The sequence below is a fragment of the Strix aluco genome, chromosome 5 (assembly GCF_031877795.1).
Source record: "Strix aluco isolate bStrAlu1 chromosome 5, bStrAlu1.hap1, whole genome shotgun sequence".
NCBI classification, from domain to species: Eukaryota; Metazoa; Chordata; class Aves; order Strigiformes; family Strigidae; genus Strix; species Strix aluco.
The window spans coordinates 20,381,397-20,408,114 of NC_133935.1; the positions used below are offsets into that span (position 1 = coordinate 20,381,397).

The 26,718-nt window shown below is 39.8% G+C and overlaps 1 protein-coding gene across 2 annotated transcripts; it reads left to right on the forward strand.

The window, feature by feature from the left end:
* The first annotated feature begins 10,211 nt into the window (after positions 1–10,211).
* Positions 10,212–18,229, forward strand: MGST1 (microsomal glutathione S-transferase 1). 2 transcript variants are annotated; one of them, XM_074826298.1, is made up of 5 exons: positions 10,212–10,346; positions 10,824–11,019; positions 12,775–12,922; positions 15,029–15,123; positions 17,613–18,229. In XM_074826298.1, the coding sequence occupies exons 3-5, from the start codon at positions 12,797–12,799 to the stop codon at positions 17,857–17,859; spliced, it is 468 nt and encodes a 155-aa protein (XP_074682399.1). In that variant the 5' UTR covers positions 10,212–10,346; positions 10,824–11,019; positions 12,775–12,796; the 3' UTR covers positions 17,860–18,229. The 2 variants fall into 2 exon arrangements, with proteins under 2 accessions (XP_074682399.1, XP_074682400.1); XM_074826299.1 differs by lacking the exon at positions 10,824–11,019.
* The last annotated feature ends 8,489 nt before the right edge of the window (positions 18,230–26,718 follow it).

Sequence of the window (26,718 nt, forward strand, 5' to 3'; positions counted from 1 at the left end):
GTATTTAACATTTACTGAACACAAAGTCTAAAGTCTTTTCATTGACTTTGGTAGACTTTGGATCACAATCTGAAAGACCAAAACCTACTGCACACAGACACATTTATGAAGCCCACAAGGTAGAAGTGGAGCATCAAATCTTCATTCCTACTATCATAATGTCAGGATGGCTAGTGACCAAAAATCATCATCTGTTCAGTTGGCTGTTGAAACAAGTCCAGGATCTTAGTTCACTTCCCAGCAAATGACAGTATGTGACTGTCGCAGCAACATTTTTGTCAGGCTTCACAGGAGGATCCAAGAACTGAGTTGTCATCATTGACTGGTTATTCTCTCACCTCTTCTTGTAGTTCATTCAGGTCATTGTTGCGGTGGGTATAACAAGCTTTTCTATTCCTGTCCCTGGAAAAAGGACAGGGGGAGCAACATACTAAGTATTATTATCTGCCCTTTTAGGAAGATTGTCATTTGCCTGTCCCACCTCAGATTAAGTTATCTGATTAATCAGGTAACTTCCTACTCAGTACAAAGCATTACAAGTTGAACTTGGCCATTATGGACCATATTATTATTATTATTGAATCAACTTTTGTTTGTTTGTATCTCATGAACTACTGCATAACTGGCCTCAATGCGACTGTATGTACAGTGCTCCATACTGTGCACAGCTGAGCAAGATCATTATTCTTCATGATCCCTTGCTGAGTCTGAACAGTACAGCACAAAACATAAAAATACATACACACATAAAGTCCCTTAAAAGGGTAAAGAGGCTTTGAAAAATTTCTGTTGGAGATCTGTTTCCTAGACGATTTCTCTGAGCTCAAATGGGCTATAAAGTTTCAGGAAGAAAATATGTAAAAGGCATGAATATCACTGCTATTGAATAACTTTTTTGACAATTACAGAATCACAGAATCACAGAATCATCTAGGTTGGAAAAGACCTTGAAGATCACCTTGTCCAACCATTAACCTAACACTGACCATTCTCAACTACACCATATCCCTAAGCACTATGTCGACCCGAAATTGTTGTCAGTAAGATCATCTGATGAAACAGGAACAAATTAATTTCTCGGACAAGGCGGTAAATGATTGGATTTGCACACATATGACTATTTTTTGTTACTAAAAGCACCATTTCAAGCAAGCATACTCCCACAAACACCAACAGTGTGAGTGCACACACAGAATCTTGAGGCACTGAAATTAAATACATCACAAAATAAACAACCCTTTTAGAAGAAGCAGTGAGGATGGAATGAAAACCCACCAAAGCAAATGAACTAATTCTGAAACCAGGATGCATCAGTATCTGGGTCTCTATTGGATTGCAGTGCCCAAATATATATCCATCCAAACATAGTTTATGTGATAGCAGTTATGCAATCTCACTAGAAGTAGCGAAGCAACATCACTACAATTTTCCCTTCTCTTACCATACATCCCGTCCCTTATGTGACTGCATTCTAACCCAGGATTTTTGGAAAGAAAATTACATTTAAAAGACACCTCTCACCAGCATTAAGAACATGGGTCTCTACAATTCGTTTTACTTTTTGTGTTCCATGCTCCCATGTATATTGTTCACAATATACTGATCCTCAGTTTGTAGCTTCTTGTAGCTTCTTTACTTCACTAGAGCTAAATGTGTTGGTCATGATCTGTATACTGTGGGACGCTTTTGCCAGGGCAATATGACATGGACTAGGAGGAAGATGTATGTCAGGTTCCTTTGTTTTGTTCTGTTCTTAGGATACAGTCAATCACATTTCTCCAACTCTCTTCAACCTGTAATCCCACCAAAATCCCTTACTTAGCTGCACAAGAAAGTAATTTTTCTTGTACAAAGACAGTTCACGCTACCATTAGAGCCAATATTGTCCTTTGCAAATATGCATCTGTGTGAAAATTAGGATGGGGTGAAGAGCATTAAGAGCTCCGTTCCCAATACTCTTGGTGTGGTTACCTGACTGGGAAGCCAATCTCCCATGAAAAGGGGCAAAATCCTGCTGTCCTCAAAGTGGGAAGCTGATTATTTTTCTTTTAGGAACACTTTCTCATCCTCTCTTGCTGCAGAGCTCCTACAGTCATTTTATGCACATACATATATCGATGATTCACTATCACTACTGTCAAGGATGTATTTTTTCCCTCAGCTTCAATATTCCCAAACATATAGTAAAATGCCTTAACCAATAGGAGAGTGGCCCTTTCCTGCTGAAAAAAAGGCAATGTTATTGCTTTGCAATCCTTCCCATGTAAGGAAGCACATACAATTTTTCATGGTCAGAAAAGCAGCAGGAAGAAACCTGGTTTTGCTCCATGAGGAAGTGACCTGTCCTAGATCTGTACCGTCTCATAATATGACAACTTCTGTCCTGCTCTGAATGCAACACTCTTGGTCAAAGTGATTGAGATGGGAGGAGGAAAAGGCTGAATTCAAGGTCTTTACCTGCCGCATGGCAGAAAGAGGCTCTGTCCCTTCTGCTTACCTCCACCCCAGACAAGGCCTGTGGATAACTCCTCTGCAGAAGGACATAAGGTAATATTCCAGAGCTCCTGTGTGCAATGCACATGGGTAAGAAAAACTTGCCCTAAATGTGAAAAGACAGATTACAGTGTGAAAAAACAACAACCCAACAAAAACTCGCACAGCTACCAGAACTATGTTATTGAGGATGCTATTTGTCATCTGCTCTATAACAGAGCATACATTTTGAAACAGGCTGGCAATTCCATTTCATTCACTTCTTCTCTTTCCTATTCCACAAGTGTCATTGAAAGTAAGCAGCAAAGTCACCCTCTTCATGAATTTCTCAAACTGAAATGCTCTCCTGAGGATTGTTATCCTGCTGCTGTGTGATCTAGTCTGGAAGCCTGCATGTACCAAATTAAAGAGAACTGTATGAATCAAAGCTGTGAGACTTGATACTGAGGTATATAATGAGCACAAGAGCACGTAAAGCCCAGTTCTGCTCCCACAGAAATGAGCAGCAAGGGTCTGATTCTGATTTTGCTTATCCAGCTATAAATCAAGAGCAACTTCACTGAAGCACACATCAGTAAAAAGTGAACAAGCAGTCTTTCAGCCACTAAATTCCCAGCATATCATGCACTGTATTTAGTACAAAACATTGTCCCAGCTTGACTTTGCCCGCGGGGTCACCCCAGGAGAAAATGCTGAGGAAATGTTCAAATGGTGTCTTAAGAGAAAAGTGGCTATGATACAGTGGAGGAGTGGGTTTGCAGAGCCTACTAGGCCCCTGCCAACTGCCCATCTGCAGAAAAAAAGAAGCAGGGATCCTTCTCAGAGACCAAACTAAGCAAGGGTATTTTTTTCCCTCTGCTATACTGCCAGATCCTCCTGAGTCCAGAGCTGGAGGCAGGATTTGACAGCTATTAAGAGTTTCCATAAAATTGTATATGTTTATGAGCCCTCTTTATTCAAGCTAAATAGACAGTGCAGCTGAATATCCCTTTGTATGGTGAGACTTAAAACAACATCGAGCATCAAGCCAAACCATGATATTGGCCAAACGATTTTCACCAGGACTAGTTAGAATTGCAATGGCAGGGAAATTAATTAGTTGCAACAGGGTGTAACAGAGAAACACTGGTTATCATGGCTTGTGGGGGGAAAAAAAGAAATGGCATTTTTGTTAAGGCATAGTACTGATCAGAATGTCAAGGTTGAAGCTATGAGAAAGAAAATTGCCTATTTCTACCAGAGGAACTTACGATTGTGTGATGTTCTTTGTAAATGGGATTGCACCAAAGAACATCATCATTACTGGAGAGAATAATTGCATCCCTATCTTATCACCTCTTTATCTTTTTAATGAGAATTGTCTGGAAAAGCACCGTACATTGGGTCACAACTCTGCCCAAAGAGGATTTGTGTTTGGGTAGTGACTGAATATGAATTTGTAGCCTATTATTACTGGGCGTTATATGGACCACTAAATGAAAAATGGTCCCTGTCCCAATTAACTTTTAAATCACTTACACAACTCCTTTTTTTACAAGCTAAAAAACAGAGTAAGACACAGACTCTTGTCTTGCTGCTGTGGTTGGTTTGTTTTTATTTCCCATCCCAGGGCTTTAGGGAGTGTATCTCTGCTAAGTATTTCTGCAGCTGTTCAAAAGCAATCTTACTGCACAATACAGTATCTGAATAATTGTCTCAGGTGACTATTAAAGTCTACTGCTGCACCATAAAACCATGAGGAGTAACCTTGCACCACAGCAGAAAATACCCAACAGCCAACCCTGCAGAGTGTCGTTGTTGCTAGCAGAGAGCTACTGCAACCGAATGAAGATTCAGGAAGACAGAAAGAGCACAGGGAAGGCTCTGGACCTTAAATTGCTCCTTTTCTTGCCAACTAAGCAAAACTTGCTGATTGTTAAATATTGAATTGTCTGTAGTCATCCCTAGCCAACTGAAGTCAATGGACTTACATCAGGGAGGACTTTAACCCATTACGTGTGAAATGTTTGTCTTCTCCTTTCCCTCTCTGTCTCTCCTTACAGCCTTTTATACTTCAGTAAAGGAACCCCTTTAAAGCCTAACGTATGGTAATACAGTTTAATTGTGGTTGGTTGGCCTGTTGGGGATAAAGTGTGCTGGTTCCAAGTCATTTTGCTGACTCTAAACTTGGCTCTGTACAGAAAGCTGGGGAGATTGCTAATAAAAATAGCTATGCTACCTGGGAAGGTTCTGCATACTGCATAGGTACTGTTGGAGTAGGCCTTATAATTGCAGATAATTGATTTTTTAAAACAATGATGTTTGGCTCACATTGACTACACTGTTTGCCTCAACCCTTACATAAGAACAACTTGCACACAAATTTAACTCCTAGACAAGCACATTTTGGGTACTCTTTCCTCACTGAGCAGCATGTACTCACTCTGCATTCATTACACAACTTCTTTCAAGCTGTGAGTTGGAGACAGCTGAATTGCTGAAGGCAGGAATCTCCAGCCTTCATTTCCTACAGGATGACAACAGATACCCAAAAGCTGGGGCACCTCTTTCCTCTCCCCACATCCTCTGATCTAGTATTTCCAACAGAATCCTACCCACAGTCCTACCACCTGATCAGTGATACATGACAATTGACAGGACAGGGGATTACTACTGATCGATATCTTGCTTATGTGCAACTCTTAAGTTCTTTCTTCCAGATGGTTACTCCTCAAAAATAGCCACCTGCACAGGAGTGCACCTCTCCTTGACTGCCTTCAGCTCTCATAAGCATCTCCACACTGCCAGGCAAAAGTGGCTCTGTTAGCTAAACGCAGCTCACATCCCACCAGTGATCTATATACAACGTGCTAAGAAACTCCAATTTCAGATGACTAATAATGAGCGACAGGACCATTTAGCCTGTTGACATTCAACTGTGATATGAATCCAGTTAAGATTAACTGTGAGCAAAGGTTCAGACCATCATAGAACAGTTCAGTACCCTCATGGAAAAATGAACTTGCTTCAATCCACAGGGCCTGGCTCTTTCACTGTCTTACATAAATACCTACATCTACACAAGTATAAAAACCTCACAGTATGATTTGGGAGCACTTTAAAAGTTAACTTTGTAACTTTACCTATCTGTCTACAGACATACCAGGTCTGTATGTTTACAGGTTATCTCCAACATCTGTAAAGCTTTTGCTTATTTCCAGGAATCTCTTCTCTACAGAGATACCTTGGCAACTTCTTGATAGATACATTTTATCATCTGTGTCTTCTCAGTAGCTCACTCAAACTGATTGTAAGCCTTCTTGTGCACATTGGAGTGGCACTGTAGCAAGAAATCTTCCAGTTTGGTCTTCAGCTTATAATTTTCTTGTGCCTCTAGAGCAGAGCAGTAGTACAATGACAAGGAAAACCCACTTCTATTAATGATTAAAGCCTCAATGTCTTAAAAATAATTTTGCTCTGTATACTTTGTCTGTTCAATCTGTGAAGTGAAACTTGATAACCTTTCCACTTTTATGATGAATATTTTTCTCCTGCTACTTCAGTGTTATTTTAAAGGATCAGATTTTGTTCTGCAAGCTGTATTTAATAATGCTTAACAAATAACTCTTCTCACTGGATTAGTTTGAAAGTAACTATGGTGTCTGCAAAATCTGTTTTATTGTCATATCTGAGCATTATAATGATATCAACTCTCTCATGACCTTTAATGATATACAATATCTTGCTTTCCTAATAAAAACAGTTGTACAATCAAATAATATCACAAAAGCTGAGGTTAATGCCCTTTTCCCTTCAGTACAGCATGGAACTTTAAATACCTCACCACGTATGCATTACTGTCAGCTGCAAAGGTGGTTCTGTGCTGGCAGACTTATTTTCAGAAAAGAGACCATTGCTGCAGTATTCATATGCACTGAAAGAGGAATCAAGGCAAAAAATGGTCCATGATGTGCTTATATATAGACCTACTGAAAAGGTTTGCCTATATGCCCACCAATCCCTTTCTGAGTTGTTCCTCAACTGGGACATCAAGCTGTGTAGAGCGACAGCCTATAGCTATTTTTCACATGTTGGAGTATTTTTTATGATATGTCCACATACTGACTTTTGATCCCTGTCTTGCACGTTCCTTGTAACAATGGTGCTACTTGATGGAAGACAGTAGGCAACTTTAGAGGATAACCTTACACATAGTCTCTTTAAATGACCAGTAAATAAGCTTTGTGGGGGTTTTGGACAATGTATTAACTGAGCAGACAGTCAGAAGATATGACCACTCTTGTGCTTAGTGGAGATTGTATCTTTTCACCTTCTCTCACTGCTTGTTGGTCACCACCCACTGTGAGTGGTCACTTAAATTATATGCTACTGTTTCCGTCTCATAAGTGAGCAGCTGGAATTCTAAAAAACCTCCAAATTCCAATACTGAGAACTGTTGTTCTCCAAGCAGTGACATGAATAAAAGAGACGGAGGGATGGACACAGCTGTTTTGGAGTTAGAAGTTCACCAAAAGGCATCTTACGCCAGAGAAGCCCTCACTGAACTATACCCAGCAGGAAGTGTTCCTAACTGAAGAAAGACCCTTTCCTGCTGTTTTTGGAGCAGTTCCCCAGAGAAACCAGACAGTAGTTTGAGATCTTCTGAAGCAGAAGCATGTGAATCACAGTGAAATTACATAGGTGTCAACATCTGATATAGTGAAAGTGCTTTCTAACCAGAGGGTGTAGGTTTTAATGGAGTAGCACAAAAACTGACTCCGGTCCATTATACTAAACATTTTTATAACATTTTCCTTTTGGCATTTAAACAGTATTTCAGATTTTAAGTTAAAATATGGACTGAGTCTTAGTGTTCATGATTTGTTTTATCCTGTAATTCATTGGTTTATTTAATGCAGGAGGCGTAATTCGTCAATCTTACAGAAGAGCTATTTGAGGAAACAACTAATTTATATTAGCAAAGAGGTGGTGAACAAAAGCTTCAGGTGTGGTGAAAATGTATTGTTGGTACCTTCTTTACCATTCTAATTATGGTGAATAAATGGAGCCAGAGAAGGAGACAGGATGGAACAAGGCTGATCAATACATGCCTCTCCCCCGCCTTCCCTGCAGTCAAAAGAGAATGATTGCACTTATCTGGTCTTCTTGGTGAGTATCTATTCCTTGCTGGAGGTTAAATGAAAAACTCTTGTATTCCTACTTTTACGCTAACCCTAAATTTGTGTCCTGATTCTACTGTCTCTGGCTATATGGATAGTTCTTCAGGTCAATGAGAAAATTGTCAAGAAAAAGGGTTGCTCATATGAATGAGGTTTGCAAGTTCAAGCCCTTCATGATCAGTATAACCCTGGGCATTGGGCTGATACTGCATCCCTGATTTACAAGAGTAATCCTATTAGCATCAAAGGGACAATTCACATGAGTAAGAACTGTGAGAATGGGCCCCTCAGGAGCAACTATCACCACAGCTATGTATCTAACCTCACTTAGATCACAGCAGTTTTCAACTGTTCTACAGGCACTTTATGCTGCTACTGAACTTTGAGAACATAGACCTTGAGCACAAGTTCACTTCTGCTTTACTGACTATGGCCCCAGTTTTGCACTCTACTTCTCCCCACTCTTAAGTGGTCCAGGGTCTGCAAGAAATAGACTCCTCTTCTTTTTTCCTCTTTCTCTTTCCCTTTCATTTCTCTCTGTCTTTCCTTTTTATTTTTCTTTTCTCTTTTCTCCTTTTCTTTTCTATTTCCCCCTATATTTTATCTTTTATTTTATTAATATTTTTTCTCATCTTCCCTTATTTTCTTCTTTTCCTTTTTTCTTTCTTTTTCTCCTTTCCCTTCCCTTCCTTTGCCTTCCTCTCCTGTTCTTTTCTCTATTTTTATTTTTATCTTTTTTCTATTTTTTAACATTTTCCTTTTTTTCCCTTTTTTCTTATTTTTCCTTTTTTATTATTTTTCTTTTTATTTGCTCTTTCGTTCTTCTTTTCCCTCCCTTCTTGTCCTCCTCCTGTCATCATATCTTCTCTTTGTACCTTCCTTACAATTAGGGGAATTCAATGATAAAAAATGATAAGAAATGATTAAAAAAAAAAAAAGGAAAAAATTAATAAGATGTTGGCCTCAAAATTCAAAACTGCAAACATATAAGCCTTCCCAAATTCAGAGGCATTTTTTAAGGTCACGTAAATCAATGAAAACTGCCAGAATCTGTAAAACTGGAATGTGAAATCCACAGGAAAGGATGATGTTTGAGAATTTCTAGCTGCATTTCTGCTTCTCCTTATATCCTACCTACAAGTAATGAAAACAGCCATTTCCAAGGGTATTTCCAAGAGGTATTTCCAAGCCTAGTTCTGAGAACTGTGTCTAAATCAATAACGAGCTTTTTTTCTCAAGCATAATAATGTGGATTCAGTTTAACTCTGTTAACTTAATAGGTTTACCTTGTTTTTAAACTAGCTTTGGATAAGGATTAGAATGCCAAACAAACAAAAAAAAGTGGTAATAGAAAATAATTATAGTTTTATTTCAATAACACTAATTACACTATGTGATTGGGATTTATTATGTGTTAGGTGTTGTACAAAAATTTATGAAGATACAATTCCTGCCTTGAAGTAAGTTATGAGCTGCAGAAATGCTTTCATTTTTTAAAAAATAAATCCATTCCCTGGGATGTATCCATGCTCATGTGAGTTGTTTTGTTGACTTCAATGGAAATACTATTTGCTGTGTCCTTAGCAAGAACAAATGCTGTTGAACACGACTTCTACCATAGTTTAAAAACAGTTCTGATACTGCAGTCCTTGCTCAAACCAGTTTTGCTGTGTTAGATTATTAAGTCTTAAAGCTGCACACACAGGTATTTAAGCAACATCAATGAACGCTTACTATGCGTACCAAAGACTTGTTTTTCCATAATGATGGAGCTTTAAAATTTGGATCCCTTTCTGACTTTGTACACATCTTTAGGATTATTTCTGAGATCCTTACTGGGCACCTGAGTACACTTCTTTCTATCTTCTTCACTCTTGTTTATCATGAGCTGCCTAGTCACAAGCATTGCTCTAGTTATGAGGAGCAGTGCTGTGGGAATAGCACAATTTTCTCTGAAGAAGCTCAGACACCAGGTTTCCTCCTTTCATCACATCCCAGTGCACCCAAAGAAGTCTGTGGCCAGCCCTGAAGTTCCTCTATTTTGTGTTATGCTTTGCAAAGCAACATGATGCATATTGATTGGAACAGCACCAATGGCTTGGCAATGCAAGCATTTTGAGATTGCTTTTCCTTTGGTAAAAGTTCAGATCCACCAAAACAATGCAGGGACCCAAAGTACTGAGACTTTGGGTGCTTTACATAGTTTTTCAGGCAAGCTTTGAGCCTGCTTGGGAGTTTGTGCAATCGCTGGACATGGCACATCTCTAACGAAGCCTGTCTGCGTCACAATCTTTGGTCTCTGTTTCAAAGTCCAAGGGTGCTCAGAGAGGAGGACTTTTTCTTGCTTGTTCTTCCTGGTCTTCCTTCTTTTCCCATCAGGTAACGTTTGCTGGGGCCTGGGCCGGAACCCTGCTCTTCCGGGGTGAGCCCGCGCGGACGGACCGCCGCTGTGCCCGTCCCACGCCGGCCCCGGGGGCCGCGGGGGACAGCGACTCCGCGGGGGACAGCGGCTTGGTGGGGGCGGTAGCGGCCGCCAGGCCTTACGGCGAGGCGGGCCGGGACCCGCCTCCGCGCCCGAGGGGGGCGAGGCGAGGCGGGGCCGGGCCGTGCCCCGGGGCGGGCGGCGGCTCAGCACCCGGCCGGGAGCAGCGGGGTCGCCGCGGTGTGTGCGCGCTCCGAGGGGACACGGGCGAGGTGCGTGGGCGCTGCGCGATGGCGGCTCCCGCTGTCGGGCAGGGGCGGAAGATCGGCCTGCCCTCCGCCCCACCGTGCCGCCTTCCGGGCGCGAAACCCTCCGCGGGTGCGGAGAGGGGGGGCGCGGGGCCGCGTTTTTCCTCAGGGGGCGCTGAAGCCTGTGGCCCAGCGCGGGGGTGTCCCGGTGCCCGCGGCGGCCGGCGGGCGCAGCTCTCCGGGGCTGCCCGCGGGCCGGGGCCTGCCTGCGGTGCGGGAGGAGCGCGGTGACAGCAGCGGGCGAATTGGAGGGGCCGGGGCGAGGGAGCGGCGGCGGCCGCGCTCTGCCGCGGGGCCTGCGCGTTTCGAAAGGGGAGTTGGCGGCAGGACGCGGGGCCTGGGCCGCAGCAGTTGAAGTGTGCATGGAGCGCGTTTGTAAAGTTGCGTTTTAACAAACAAAACACCAAATGGGCGTCCGAGCGCTGATACCTTTGCTTGCAGCTGCACACTGAGGCAGGCAGTCACCCGGGACGGGAACGTGAGCGTAGTTGTGCTCCGGCCGAGGGCACAGCAGCTGATTTATCATCACCCACTTCAAGGCTTTTAAGACCCTTTACGTGACATCTAGACTTGTGTACTTCACCAGGCCCGGGTTTTGCATCCGCACCACGGGATTTTTGCATCCTCACCTTTGCAGGTCAGGCTGTTTGTAGTCTTAGTAAGAATATCCCCTTAAGCTCTGTGCTGTTTTAGTATGTGGGGTTTATTTCTGCATTTCTGCTGCTGTTGAAACTATTCATTCTTTGGTGTACTTCCTTTTCATAGTGAAAGTAAGGCCTGGGCTTTATGAGAGTTTGGAGGGGCCAACCCTACAAGTAGGGAACATGGATAAATGTGTAGTTCACGTGGGAGGAACACAGAGGTGTTCATGAACAGTTTCTCATGACTTTGCATAGATTTTGGGTGTGTTTTCAGCATAGCCTTACAATCCAGTAGGAAAAAATGCTTCAAACCCATGGATTTATTTTTGTGGTGTGAAACTATGCAGGCTTTCTGTTGTGATACAAAGTTAAAAATTGCGGTTTCTGTTAGTTGCTGAGAACAATCTTTGCTGACTGGCTGATTATCTTGAGAACTGTAATGTGAGACGAGGGAGAGTTGTACTGAATTTCCCATAGTCCCTAGACCCAGTGCTTGGCCCGGTGACCTAAGCACTGTTTTAGAAAGGATAAAAGAGGGAGCAAAATCCTGTCACCACAGCCAGACAGGTCTGGGCAAGGCTAGATTTGTTTCACTGAGCAAACAGCTGCTTACTTCCCCACCTCCCCACCAAGGACGTGACTTCAAAGCAAGAGTCTTCTGTTGCTCTTGGCACATCTAGTTTTCCTTCGTTGGCTATAGCTGGCAGTGACTCCGTGCTGAAAGCAAGATGAGAGATTGTTAGAGCTGTAGTCAAGTTAATATTAACTTTTTCATTACTATTGTTAAAATTATATCAGGAAATAAGTGAACGATAACAAAAATTACATTTATTTTGGTCTCAACCAAAGACATACCGGTTTTATGGATTCCTACTCATTAGGTGCATGATTGAAGCGCTTGGTGAGGCAAAAGCCTTGCTTCGTGCAGAGCACAAATTGAATGTGCAAGGGGATGTGCTTTTCAGTTTATGTGCATTCAGTCCTCATCACATTCTTAACTTTATGTTGTTGATAAAAGGTAGCACCTCCATAGAATTATGAGTTTGTGTTTGGTGTGGTCTCATTGGAAACAGATTTCATTAACTTAAACCTCCCATGATAAAAGCCTAAATAATTTTCTACTTTTTGTCATTACAACTTCATCTTTGACTGTGAATCATGCTCAAAGCAATTTTTAAGAACAAGGTGTCAAAGGAGAAAAATGTTTAACTCAGTTTGATCACAAGTTATTGCTGGGTGGGAAGATATTGGTTAGTTTGAAAGCTGAAGTGCAATTATAATTGTGTCATTTTACCAAAAAAAAAAGGTAGGCAATACTAATTTTCCTCTTTAAACACTACAGTATGTATAGTATGTCATCACACTCTTTCTATCCTGGTAACTGCTTAGGGAAATGCACTAGTTCAACTGAATTTGTCTAACATTGGCCTATCTCCTTGTGTTATTTAAAAGTGTACTAATTTCTGTGACCAAATTTTGTTTCTGCTATTACATTAAATATTTTGGTGGTTTATATTTTGACAGTTTAATAAGCAGATATAAGGGAAGTGAAATATTAAATGATAATATAATTTCTCAAAGTACTACATTATGCCATTGTGAAAATAAACTGAGGAAAAATAAATTTGTTTGAAAATAAACTTCACAGTGGCAAAATTATTGCAGTGATACTAAAAAAAAAGGCTATTCTGACAGTCTTGTCAGAATTTTGGATTGCTGTGATGTTAGCCTAACTTTAATGTTTTTTAAAGGTTGTCAGTGAGAAGTGGAGAAATGGCTAAATTGACCCAGTTAATTGACAATGAAGTCTTCCGAGCTTATGCTACCTATACAACTATTGTTCTTCTAAAAATGATGCTAATGAGTCTTATAACAGCATACTTCAGAATCACGAGAAAGGTAAGAAATTGGGAATACTGTCTGGTAGAATAGATTGAAATTTGTATTGAAATACGGAGATATCACAGGTGTTTCTTTTCTTTTCAGCTTTCAAATACTGGTGCTGTTCTTTTTCTTCCTCCTCCCTCCTCTAATGATATTCTCAGTTTGGTGTGCTGGTGCTTTGTTGGTCTCAGATGGATGATGTCTTTAACCTAATTATAAGATAATTATGAGACTGTATCTTACAGTTACATTTGACTTACTCTACCCTTCTAAAACAGTTCTGTTATTTCTAAATAAGAGTTTTTCACAACTGTGATTTCCACTGTCTTCTGCAAAAGCTGGTGTCCAGGGTACCCAATTTATAAAGCAAATATAGTGTGATATGGAGCAATGTTACATGAATAACCAACTACTAGGGTCAGAAGAGAGGGTATGAAGTGGATTTTTATGCATCTATAACCCTTTCATCCAGTAATTCTAAAGCTCTTTACATTCCCTAATGTTTTAGCCTTCCCATTGCAAGTAGGTCATTATCTAAAAAAAAATATATATTTTTTTTTCTAGAATGAGAGGCAGGCTGAAAATTTACATGGATAGATGTGTAGGCTAGATACGTGTATGAAAGATTCACTGAGATTTACTAAGTAATGCAGAAGCTTCATCTAGCTTAGGAGAGAGTGCTTATGGGAAGCACTGTTGTGTTTGCCCTGTTCTTGGTCTCTAGGCATCTGTTCATGGCCACTGTTGGAAACACTTGGTCCTGGGTTGAAAGAGCCCTGAGGTTGCCCCATATGGCTGTTCTAGTGAGATCTGCTTCTGCAAGATGGTGTGTGCTTCAAGGATTTTGTTGCAGTCCTTTTGCTGAAATGCTGCTTTTTGTTCCTGCTTGGTTCAAGAGCTGAACTGTTCTGTTGCTCATGAGGTCCTAATAGCACAGCATTTGAGCTACTGCTGGCTTCTAATTGCTCTCTAGGTCTCTGGCACAGCTGAAGATTGAGTAGAGCACACAGCCTGTCCTGGATGTTCAAAATAGGACCCAGATGTCTCTGTCATAACCTTACTTCCTTTTGTTCTTGTGGAAGCACATCAGCTGTACTGGTCCTGTACGTAGATCCAGTGGAGTCCTGTATTAATGCTCATACCGTGTTATGATCCATATCTATGCAGGTGACACAGGGCCTTCATTAATTTAGAGTACTTGATTTTTTGATGACAGACAGACAGACAAATTAGTAAAGTCATTTTTATTTCCTATTTAATATAAAAAAAGTCTTTAAAATGTAAAGAAAAAATGGAGAAAAGCAGTTAGTGGAGCACGAGAAGGTAAAATGTTGCTGATGCTGATACTGATAACATGTTTCCAGAATTCTGAGGCCAAGGATATTTCACAGAAAGGGATCAAGGCTGCTTCAGAAAGCAATCATGTAGCTCCCTTAAAGTCAAAAGGTTTTCTTGACTTATACTTCCACAGCCTGAACAGTCTACAGAATGCATGTGTTACTACATGTGTCGGCCAGGAGAGATCTACTGCAGTCTGCACTAACTGAATTAAATGTTGTTTTCAAGTAGTGTCTTACAGTATTTGGAGGTAGTAATGGGTCATACAAGTGGAAAAATTTGTACCTGAGAGGAAAGGGAGAAACTTATTTGGTCACAAATGAGGATGGGAATAAGTGTCTCGGATGCTATTGCTGTAGAGACTTCTGAAGAAGGAAGGGATTCAAAAGGGCTTTCAGATAATTTGTCAAGAATAGTGAAAAAGAGACTTAGGCAGTACGGACAGTAGTTCTACCTTCCAGGTCCCTATGTTCCTTCAGCCCACTGACGTTACTTCAGGCTGAGTATCAGTCATCTGCTGTGCTTGTCCATCTTACAAGAAGGCTTTATCTACATGCAGAAATTACATTACATTAATTTGTCAGCATGCAAGCTACATAAAGGCTAGACTCAAGAGAACAGTAATGCAGTGAACAATGTGTTATTCCCTGTGCATTTAACTTCAGGTAAGTTATGTGAGGTTATAGAGGCATTAGTACAAAGAGTGACCTTTATAGCAAGCTACCTCGACTAGAAGAAACATTCTAGCTTCTAATTTCTCTTGTGCGTTTATGTTTGAAATAGGCATTTGTCAACCCAGAAGATACAGCATCATTTGGAAAAGGCGAGAGTGCTAAAAAATACCTGCGGACTGATCCAGATGTTGAACGTGTACGCAGGTAATTTGTAGGAGTCTTTAAAAATTATTTAAAATAGCAGAATAATACTAAATCAAAGAATTAATTTCACCCCATTCTCTTTGGCAAACCTCTGTGTGTTTTGTGTTGCTTTATGTAGTAATCTAATATGTTAATCTGTTTAAATGAACAAACAATTCCACAGTCAAACGGCCAGCATGCATACTAAAAGTAATAAGTCATTGTCTGGTTATAATAACTAACTCTTGGATAGTATCCTGTATGCATGGAGGAAGCGGTGAGAAGATTGTAAAATATGACTGTAATTTGGTTTAGTATGAAGTAGTGTCCGTTAAGTATAATTACATATAAATCAGCTTTCTATATAATTTGAACACCAGTTGCAATAGTTGCATCTTTTCCTGAAGTGTGAAGGAAATAACACGGGAAGAGGAGTAAAACTGTGTTGAAGTCATGGAACTCCAGAGTTGTAATGAGAGTGTTAATCTGGCAAATTGTACAGAGTGGAATCAAAGCCCGTGCTCTTTTTGCTGGACTGAGTTGAGGTTACTCACCCACGTGTCAGTTGTACAGGAAGGTTGACCAGCCTTCTGGAAGAATGCTATTAATAGTATGGCAGTGTGCAACCTGTGGTCTGTGTATTTGTTTTGCAAGGTTTGTGGTAGAATGTAAGATGTAGTTCAGTGGGCTACATGTTGCAGCTTATTTAACTTTATTTAGCTGGTGGCAAAATTTCCTGTTACCAAAATCATAACTTTTGAGATGCTGTTTGATAAATCTGTACTAACAAGAAAAGCTTTAATGGAATGCTTTCCATACCATTATTCCTTAATGAAGCTAACAGTTTATTTCCTGTACATATTTTTATACCAAAAACTTGAATGTGAATGAACTGTTCTCATTTAAACCACCATTTGGGAAGATCTTGAAAATAAGCTCTGATTTCAGAACAGTGCATACTTGCAAATGCAGATGACTGTGGTTCTGTGAAGGCTGGTATATTTCTGTATGTCTCTTCTGGATTAAAATCTGAGAAAGAAGAGTCTAATCGCAGTAGGCTGTGAAGATACTCTGAACCTTCCTTTTCTCCCTCTCAGTGGTTCAGGGAGTTCTTAGTTGTTTAATTTACTAGTTGTTACCTAAAAATGGGCACTTCTTGGTGAAGAGTAATTTCTTTCTATTTGTAAATTCTAAGAGGACAACTAAGTTGATACTAATTTTACAACCAGATGCCATTTTAACTCAAATTGTTACATTAGAGAAATGACAACCACCTCACAGAGTCATTTACACAGCTTAGATTTTTAAAACACTGTATTGTCAAATCCTGTGTTGCTATTTTGCAGAGTTGGTCAGACTTCCCCAGACCTAGTAAGGCAGCTTGGTTCTAGTTATTCCATTGGTGTTGCAGCATCCATTTTTTCCTCCCATGATTGGTTCTTAACGGAAGTTTACTGTATTTTCTTTTGCAAGCTTCATGGCAACAGATAATGTCACATAGATTTAGGATGGCTTCTCTTCTATATAAGTGACTGGAATTTGTTCTGTTTATGGGTATAGAAAAGACATTACTTTCTTCAGTGTACTTTTTTGGTGAAAAAAAATAGAAAAGCTGTAGAATATGTTTCCTTGTAATGATAAATGAGTTCAGAAAGCAGCTGCAAAACAGCACCATGTTCTGCTTCTAGTTGGCTGTGAAATTTGACATAGTTAGTAAGGCTTAGAGGTTGTTTCAATCAGTAAATTTGGCTGGAAGTATAATTTATCTAAAGAGGTAAAGGGAGCGGGAAAGGTTTAGGAAGAGGCGTGAAAGAATACTTCAAGATCTGGAGTTCAGTCTCAACACATTTTTAGTAAATCATATTATGGTTTCAAAATTTCAAACATTTTTCAGCTATTTTAGTGCTTCGTAGTGAAGAAAATCAACCAAAAGCTGTCACACCTGTTAGATGCTCAAAAATAACATTCTCCAAGATGATTGAACTTCATGAAGATTTGATAGAATGTTTCATATATAGGATATTTCGTATTTTCTTTATGGAGACTACAAACTGAATTTATGGGATTGGAATAGACCATCTGGGCCATGAAGTCTAGTAGTTGCAGTCACACTCATCCAGTTAATTGATATTCAGTTGAGAGAAGCTACAAGAAAAATCCAGCTATCTGTCTTCTTCCCTGCCTTTCCTTGCATTCTTGCACACTCAGGTGCACTCATATACCTCATGTAAATCCCTAATATTACCAAGATCCTGGGGAAAAATGAAAACCTTTCATACAGCAGATCAGAGGCTTAAAAATATGGGCTGCGGCAAGAGAGACCAGAGCAATGTCAGGTAAACGTGAAAATCATTTCAGTAGCTGAATCAAGTCCCCACTGCAGAGGAAGCCAACAGCTGTGGTAGGGCCTTAACAGTAGCATGCTTTGAAGATGCTGGAGAATAATGAGGCTTGAAGTGGTTTATTTAACAAAATATAACATTGTAAACCAACTTTGCTTCTTTCCCCAGAGGCCACCTGAATGACCTTGAAAATATTGTCCCATTTCTTGGCATTGGACTGCTGTATGCTCTTAGTGGCCCTGAGCTGTCCACAGCCTTGCTGCATTTCAGGATCTTCGCTGGGGCTAGGATCGTTCACACTTTTGCATACTTGATCCCTCTTCCTCAGCCTGGCAGAGGTTTGTCTTGGGCAGTTGGGTATGCAGCGACCATCTCAATGGCGTACAAAGTGCTGAAGACGGCGTTGTACCTGTAGCAGAGTCATAGCTTCTGTGTACCATTTGACATTCCATGCAAACTTTGCCACAGTGTATGTTGATGTCTTGAATGAGCCAGCATGAGTTTTCTGTGGTGACTGGAATTCATTTTTTAACAGAGGCTTTTCATTCCTGTTCAGAAATATTTCTTTTTGGAGGAAAAAAAATCCTTCTCCCTGTATTCCCTGTTCATGGGCTGCATTGCCAAAAGATTAGATTGGATGTTCCCTTTGCGATTTGTCAAGTGCTTATGATTCTAAACATGCGATGATGCTGTATTGATACCATGTGTGGTAATTTTCTACAGATGCACTATTTTTGGCTGTAGCTTTGAAGTCTAAATCAATAAAGACAAGAGGAAAAAAAAAACGTGTTTGTATTTTTGTTTTCATTTTGACTCTTCTCACTGCAGCCAGCAAATAGCATGTCACTATATATCAGGAAGAGATTCCAATCATACGGTTCTTTGAAGAATGCTTACCTTAATAATAAGATATAACCAGTAATACTAGGCTTGTTGTAAAAAATCTTTGATGAAATTGTTGTTTGTGTAATCCACTTTGGGATTAAAAACCCCAAACCATTGCAGCTCCATTTCTCTCAGTTGAATAGATTAAAAAGAAAAAAAGGTATTTGGGCTAAACTCCATTTAGTGACGCTGGTGAAAATTTGAAGTAATTCTTTTTGTTGAAGTTACTCCAAACATAGGTTTCATGACTGGATAAAGTGTAAAGCCATTGTAGAACATTTTTTCTTTCATTTGTGAATAAATTCAGCATAAAATGAGTGACACTTGCAAATGTATATATCAGCTAATTCAAATGTGACTATATAATTAGTTTGCATGGCATACTGTCATAAATCATAGAATCATAGAATGGTTTGGGTTGGAAGGGGCCTTAAAGTGGAAGGGACACCTTCCACTAAACCAGGTTGCTCAAAGCCTTGTCCAGCCTGGCCTTGAACCCTTCCAGGGTGGGGGCATCTACAGCTTCTCTGGGCAACCTGTTCCAGTGTCTCACCACCCTCACAGGAAAGAATTTCTTCCTTATAGCTAATCTAAGTCTATACTCTTTCAGTTTAAAACCATCACCCTTCATCCTATCCCTACACTCCCTGATAAAGAGTCCCTCTCCATCTTTCCTGTAGCCCCCTTTAAGTACTGGAAGGCTGCTATAAGGTCTCCCCAGAGCCTTCTCCAGGCCAAACAATATATTGCTGATAGAAAATTTTGATCTCTGCTTATATCTTTCTATGACGTGTTAATTTGAAATATTTTCTTTAAAAACTTTTCCAGGCCTTTTTTTATTTGTTTGTTTTTGGTAGCTGTGACTTAAATAATAGCACAAGATTTCAAGAAAAAATGACCCAGAAGAGTCTTTATATCCAGTGTGCTGGTCATTGGTAAGTTTTAAATAGCAGAAGTTAGAGTGCAACATGTTTGGTTTACTTTCCTACCCCAGAAGCTGTGCTGCTAAGGGGTAGCCCAGAGAGGAGCTGGAGAGTTCTCTTCGCTGTCTCCATATGCCAAAGGGTTTGCTTTTATTTCATGTGGGAGAAGTAGTTGTAGTAGCACAAGGCATATCACAGGAGGGCCTACCTATCTACCCACAGCTGTGAGAGGGAAGTTCATGCACTGTTATGTTAGGCTGTGAGAAGTAGACAGAGGAGTCAGGAAGGGTGCAGATGGACTGGTTTAATCTGAAGAAAGGAGATTTTTATAGCAGTTCAAGGATAGTGTTTAAATCATGTCTACTAAACAAGAGAATGGTGGGACTTGAAATCAAGAAGTTAACATTGATTTACCAGAAATTAAATCTAACTAAGAAGTGAAATAATGAAGAGCTGGATCCTCTAGAAGGAGAATGTTTGAGAGAGGAAGATTAAAAGGATAATGTTGTGGAGCTTCGGATCCTAACATGGCAGAGTAAGCACACGTCAACACCTGTGGACTACCAGAGACTCCAATGGGAAACGCAGGCTTTCGTGTTTCTTCTCCTCACATCTTTCTCCACCACTCCCAACTTGTGCTGTTTTCCTCCTATTCCTTCTTTCTCTGCTAGCTTTTCATGGCATCTTGAGACCAGCTACCTTGGACAGTATCATTGTAACAAGGTAAGATCGGCCATCAGCTCTTCCTGGTTTTAGAAGGACTAGCAATGGAGGGAGAAGGGGTGAGACTGCGGCCTTGAGCTGGGGCCCAAACTAGTCATTGTCAGAGTCAACCTGCCAACCTGGATTGATCGCTCTGTGGCTACTCTTGCTTCCTTATGTTGTGATACTACCATCTAAAGCTGTATTTTCCTCACTTCTTTGTAGCTTGTCTCTTCTTTCAGCTGTGTGTCTTTCTATCCATTTAAAACAGCGGGAAAGTAGCCACCATGCATAGGAACCCATTTGAAATTCAGCAGCAGAGGGAGTCCTTTCTTTTAGCATCAGAAAGGCTCTTCTGACAAGCCTAGTTGTCATTGCCAGACATATGCAGGAACATCATTTTTAACTCCTTTTGCATCAAACTTCCATACAGAAATCTCATTCTGAAGAGAAATACCTGGAGCCTGTCTTTATTTCTGTGATCTTACATTTGAAACAAAACTAGTTTCAAATCCCTTCCATTTGTTTGGTGGTTTCAAAACCCTGAGCATACATTCACTATGTGCTGAGAAGTTAAAAAGATAAATGGAAACCCTTAGAAGTACCTAGAGTGATTCAATATTATTCTGTGTTTCTCTTGCATTTATTTTAAACCTATATTTTATTTTCCTTTGCTCCCACAAATACCATCTGTGCATCTGGGTGGGGTACGTGTTCAATCTGGGAAATCTGCCTTACCAGCTTCAGGCAAACTCTGACTGCCAGCTCCACGGAAGTGTGTTGGAGTGGTCCTTGTCAAACGGCTCTTGCATTTCTGCAGGCCATGCCTTAGAGAGGTATACTGTACCTGTTGTACAGCTGGAAATTTTAAAAGGTTACGTTATTTTCAGGAGAACTAATAAAGGAAAAAGAGTGTGTTAGTTGAATGTATTACTGAGCTAAGCTGTATTTTCACCTTTTAAAATATGCACATGTGGATTTCTGACTGCTTTATCAGGTTCTGTTACAAAATCATTAAAATAATCTGTAACTCTGATGAAGCAACTGGCTGTTATCAGCAGGTATACTGCTTTTGACCTGGTGAAAGTACAGAAAAAGATAGTCCATTGTAGACACATAAAAAGAGGTCAAACCAAAATCTTCTAGGCTTCATTTCTGTTTATTATGCCTGTTATTCCCACCACTAATCTTAGGCAACTGGAGAAACTAAAGTTTTCTTCTCTTTGCCCATTATTCCTGGCATTTTATATTCTTACCTCTCCAGAGTACTCAGTATCTTTGAAGTGGCTCTAATAGTTGACCATGAGGTACTTTAAAATGCTAGCTGACAGCTTGACCTAGTTAGTTGATTTCATCTCTTGAGTGAATTTCATGGGCTGCTTCGTTTACAGAAGTGTAAACATGTGAACAATTCCTCAATTTAGTTTTCAACTCTATGGGTAAATGCTTACGTGGCTTTGGCCAAAGTTACTTTGTCCTCGTTTTCATGGCTGCAGCATATGCGCTGGAGGCAGTGAGTTGTTGAGAGGACTAGTGACTGGCAAAGACGACTGAGCTAGGACTTACCCTTTGAGCATGACTTCATGTCCTTTCACAACAAAGCAGGCGTTTAAAACTATAAATGATACATTAAATGTTTCCTTGCTTTTTCAGAAGTAAGTGTATCTCTGAACTTCAGTGCCTTCAAGGTAGTTATTTCAAGTAGCTGTGTCAATGTTTCTGGAAGTGATGGAATTGCGTAAGTCGCCAAAATACAGGAAAAGAAAAGCTTACACTCCTAATTCAAATCACTTCGGGGTTTTGAAAAATTTTCTAGTCACCTGAAGCCTGTTATGGTCATATAGCCCATGCTTAGCTGTGTCTCTTCCTGGTTATTTACAGAAACAAATTCAATCTAGATTTTTACTGGAAAATGCTTGTAATGTATGTCCTTTCTAAAAGCGAAAAATAAAAAGCGAGACTTTAAAAATACCCTTTTAGAAGTAACACAAATGTTGTCTGTTATTATTCAAACTAACATGTTTTTCATTTCAAGGCTGAAGTTTAGGAAGAACTTTTCTGTTTTCCAAACCTTGTCCTGCCAACTGAGATGGCACGTCAAGTGCTTTGTGAAAGGTTGTATTGACATACATTAAAATACTCTCATGATTAAATACGTCCAGCTGTTGGACACTTAGAAAAATACATCCTTGTGATTCACTTTAAGTGAAGCAAAGCAGTATTATTTAAATACTGATTTTCAGATTTCCAAATCTTGATTAGTTACTCCCACTCAAATTTTGAAGGCTAAAATTGATCATTAGCTCCTTCAGCCTGACCTCTAGTGGAAAATATGCCACAGAATGGCTGCCCTTCTGCTGAGGTTAGTTTAATCAGAGCGTGACTTCCTGAAAGATGTGTGTTCTCCATTCAGAGACTTTGGGAGACAGGCATTGATTCACTCTTTTCTATGATATTGTTTCTCTCTGGAATACATGCATGCTAAAATTAGTCTTTAAAAACAGCATAGGTTCTTTTTGTTGGCTCTGTGGTTTTTTTTTTTTTTAATCAAGACAGTTATCATTAAATTATTGCAGTGCAAGGAGAAATATTAAATACTTTAAGCAGGTGCTTTCCTCCTACAAAGCACTCTGCTCTTTACTACTGTACACTCTTGGAAAAACAAAAATGTAGAGGCCCTTTCCACATGTAAATACTACTCTTCTGTTTTAAAAATGGGCATGAGAAATGTGAGGTATAATGCTTGAAGTTTTTTTTCTGTACAGTAGTGCTAATTGAGCATTTTTAGGAATATATGTTATGGTGCATATGCACACATGGGACTGTATACTGCACAAATATTTGCAGTGTATGAAGTTGTAACCATGATCCTATGTCATAAATTCTGTGAGTAGTACTACAGTGATGTCGGGCATCCCTTGCTAGCCTGGAGTGAAGCATCTTGAAGTGGATACCTATAAAAGAGTGGAAAATGACTCCAGCATTCTTGCTTCAAAGCCTACTGAGTTGTAATATGGGCAGGGGAATGGTGGCTGACTTCTATTAACTAGTCAGTCGCCATTCCTTGACACAGCATTTCCGAGTACTGACCTGCATGCCAGGTGGCTGCTTTTGCCATGGAAACACATTTAAAAGTAATTTATTTCTATTCATTGAAGGACATTATTTTAGCTGCAGCTTTTATATCTAGTTCTTTACTGGTTGATCCCAGTGTGCACCATCGCTGACAGCATCTTTCTTTTATTCTACATCTCATGTGTTGGTGGACTTAAGAAGAGGAAGTTCCAAGAAACCCGTCTTTTTTAAAAAAAAGAAAAAAAGAAGGGTGTTTGTTTCATGGGTACTGCTTGTCCAATGAGGGGGAATAAATTCAGAAGGTAGTGTCAATCCTGCAGAAAAAAAAGAAAGGGAGGAATAAAAGGAGGAAAATACTTTAATGATAGTTTAGCACAGCACCAAGCAGCAAACTGGATGAAGACCAGTAGAAGAAGTGTTATAAGAGAGACAGGTAGCTTTCTGCTTCTGTGGTTTTATTTTATAAACCCACTTTACTATCTCTATTTAAAATAAGCTTATTTTTAAGAATGTTTTCCCCTGTGCATCAGTCATTACATATTTGCAAAGAGGATTATAAATAGCTCAAATCAGAATGGAGAGTACCCATGGGCTGGGTCAACTTGGTAGCTAATTCTGTTGAATCAGTGGCCCCTTAAGGCACTTGTGTCATACAGACCACTGCTGTGGGAGGTAGGACTTGGCATTGTGTGATTGTGAAGAATAGCCTATGAAACTGCCCCCAAAATGACGTCACACCTACAGCACTGGAGAGTGTGATTTTTTTTTTTTGTGTGTGTGTGTGGAAAGTCATATATGACACTTGTTTTCAAATTTATGGAAAAGTATCCCTTTTCACTACAATACATTCATGGAAATCAGAAAGGACCTTTAGAGCAAGGGTGAGTTTGTTTGGGAGATGGGCAGGAAGGGTTCAGCTCTGTAGTTTGTCCTACATTTCTTGGAAGGATTTCTGAGCTTCATCTCTTTAACCCTCATTTCAGAGAGGAGCTATAGGGATTGGTGTATGTGGAATTCCCGCAAAAGTGCTCCAGGTAGGTTAAAATTCTTAATCTCTAGGTGTCTAAGAGACCTCTGTATAATTTCTATAAAGGTATCTTTTTTGACAGAAAGGGACACTACAAACTCAGTCTTCCTTAACAAGCCTGCAGTTATGTTCTAGCTTGCATGACTCCTTCATTTATTTGACACTGGGTAGCTTTACAACACAAAGTTGTTTACTATGGGATTTTCACATCAAACCTGTGGGCAGGTGTGGTCTGTTTTATAGGCTGCATTTCTCAGACAGCAGGGCTAGCAACTTAAGTACTTTTCGTGTGGGTGTTCCTCTGTACTCTTAAAGGGATGTTTTCATAAGAAAGATCCAGTCTTTCTTTTTCCTTTCTTTAATTTTGATCTTTCTTTCAACCTTTCTTCATTCCTGATAAGAAATGAGTGATTCTCTCAGATCCATAGGCATGGCAGTAGGTTTTTCCTCCCTCTGCTCGTTCTTAATTTCGTGCATGGTACCACTAGATGTCCCTCTTTGGCTTTTTTTATTAGGTTTTTGGACTGGGCCTGTGAAGAATAAAGTAGCTGTGCTCTGCATCTTTGGCAGATTGAGTTGTAGAGGGAAAGTATTTTGCTAGCTTTAAAGAAGAAATTTATAATGGATATTAAGGCCAAATAGTGTCTCTGTACAGTAAACTTATACTAAGAAAAACTTATGGAAAAAAGTGAGCTTTGTGAAAACAGAATATTTAACCTGTGGCTGAAGCATTAGAATGTTTTGGTTTGTTTTGCTTTTTAAAATTAATAAGGCACCAAGTAACTGCAACATCTGAATTCTTCTACTGAGGTTCCTAGAGAACTATGCAATTTATATTTTAAGTGTCTGCTATTGTTTTTGATAAGTAAATACATTTTATGATTTGTGATTAGCAGTAGGGTAATCAGAATGGGACTGAGGCTGTTCAAAAACTTGAAGTGAGTACAGAAACAGAAATAAAGCTTAGAAGGTGTGTCTGTCTGCCACAATATCCAGAGGAGAGACTAAGCAGAAATAGTTTACTTGAAAGTATCTCAATAGTTACAGAATTCAACTTGGGAATTTAAAGGTGCTGTAAAAAAATGTTGCTTTTATTTATACAAAACTGGGATGCCCTATAAAGCAATGTGTGCACAGCAGATTTACTTGTCACATGAAATGTCAGGAAAGTGGTGGGGGGCATCTTTGAGTGATCCACTTGGCACAGAGGTGGAGTACAGTGTCAGCATAATGAATAGGACCTTGCTTGGTGGATGGAAAATATTTTAAATTGAGTTGCTATTTAATGGATTTGAACTTTTCATGCCCAATTACCTTTTTGCTGAAAGAGAACAATAATAATAATAATAAAGTGCAAAGGTTCAGTTTCATTCTAGAAATGGGGAAATGTACTTGGAGAGCTGTCAAAAGGCACAGCCAGATCTCAAGAGCATGGAGCAAGGTAGCTAATGCTCTGGAGCAGATGTCCATCAACTTCTTTTGTGGCGTTATATGTCCTTGTCAATGGTAATATGACAGAATGGGATGAGTCATGTGCAGGGATGGATGGCAACAAATTGTTGATTAAGGTCAGAGAAAGTATGTCCTTGCAAGGGGCTTTATATGATTTTCTTAATTTGTCCAGTTAAGTTTTATAGGTGCACGAATTGTGGAGAAACCCACCCTGCAAAATGAAGCTAACAGGATTTAGGGGAACTATTCCAGGATATATAGAAGTAAATCCTTCCTACGGAAAGCTTAATCCATCCTATAGCAGCAATGTAAGAAGGATGAAGAAAAGCAACAATCCCTAATAAATTCTATGGGTCTTTTCCTTCTAATAACCTGTTCTCAGTGAACTTCCATTGTAGGAATTTTTAACTCCATGCCCATGTACACCTATGAAGAGAAGCTTAGCCTAGATGTGTTGAACTACTAAATAAAAGCACACTTTTAAGAGTGTATGTGATGAGAGGACATGTCTGTATGTTATTTATTTATTTCTCATCACTGTGATATCTGGGCTACAATGTATTGACTATAGACCAAATTCAGGGACCAGTGAATTGAATAGAAAAGTTCCCACTGACTTTCACAGGCTTTATATCTAGACAAGTAGTCTCTATCATATTCTATTCAATTAATTATGTGCAGAGTACAGTCTGCACTAAAATATTTACTGCAAACAACAGTGTCCAGATAAAATATTATATTTTGTAACATTTCAGAGAAAAAAACTGTCAGGTATGTGCTACTCCAGCTTTAACTCTGCTATAACTACCACTAGAAGTGGCTGGTCCATTGTTTACATATTCTTGATCACAGCAAGAGCTTTATTGATGGTTGGCCTTTGACTTGGCGTTACTGATGGCTCATATGGTGCAGTCCTCAGCAGGGGACATAAGAGAGCACCACTTTAAAATGGATCCTGCTGGCCATGTGGTGCTGTTTTGTTCTGTACACTGTTAAAAGGGCCACTGTCAACTTGAAATCTAGTCAATTAAAAACAAACAGTCTAATAGGAGCTTCATGTCCCCAAGTCCTTTTGCCAGTTTCTGTGGGATTGCAATCAAGAGGATCCTATTTTTAACCATGTTTTTCTTGTTCTTGTTGGTGGCTTTTTGTGTATGTACGTGTGTGTGTGAAGGTATAAACCATGCTAAAGGACGTACTGGCTTCTTCA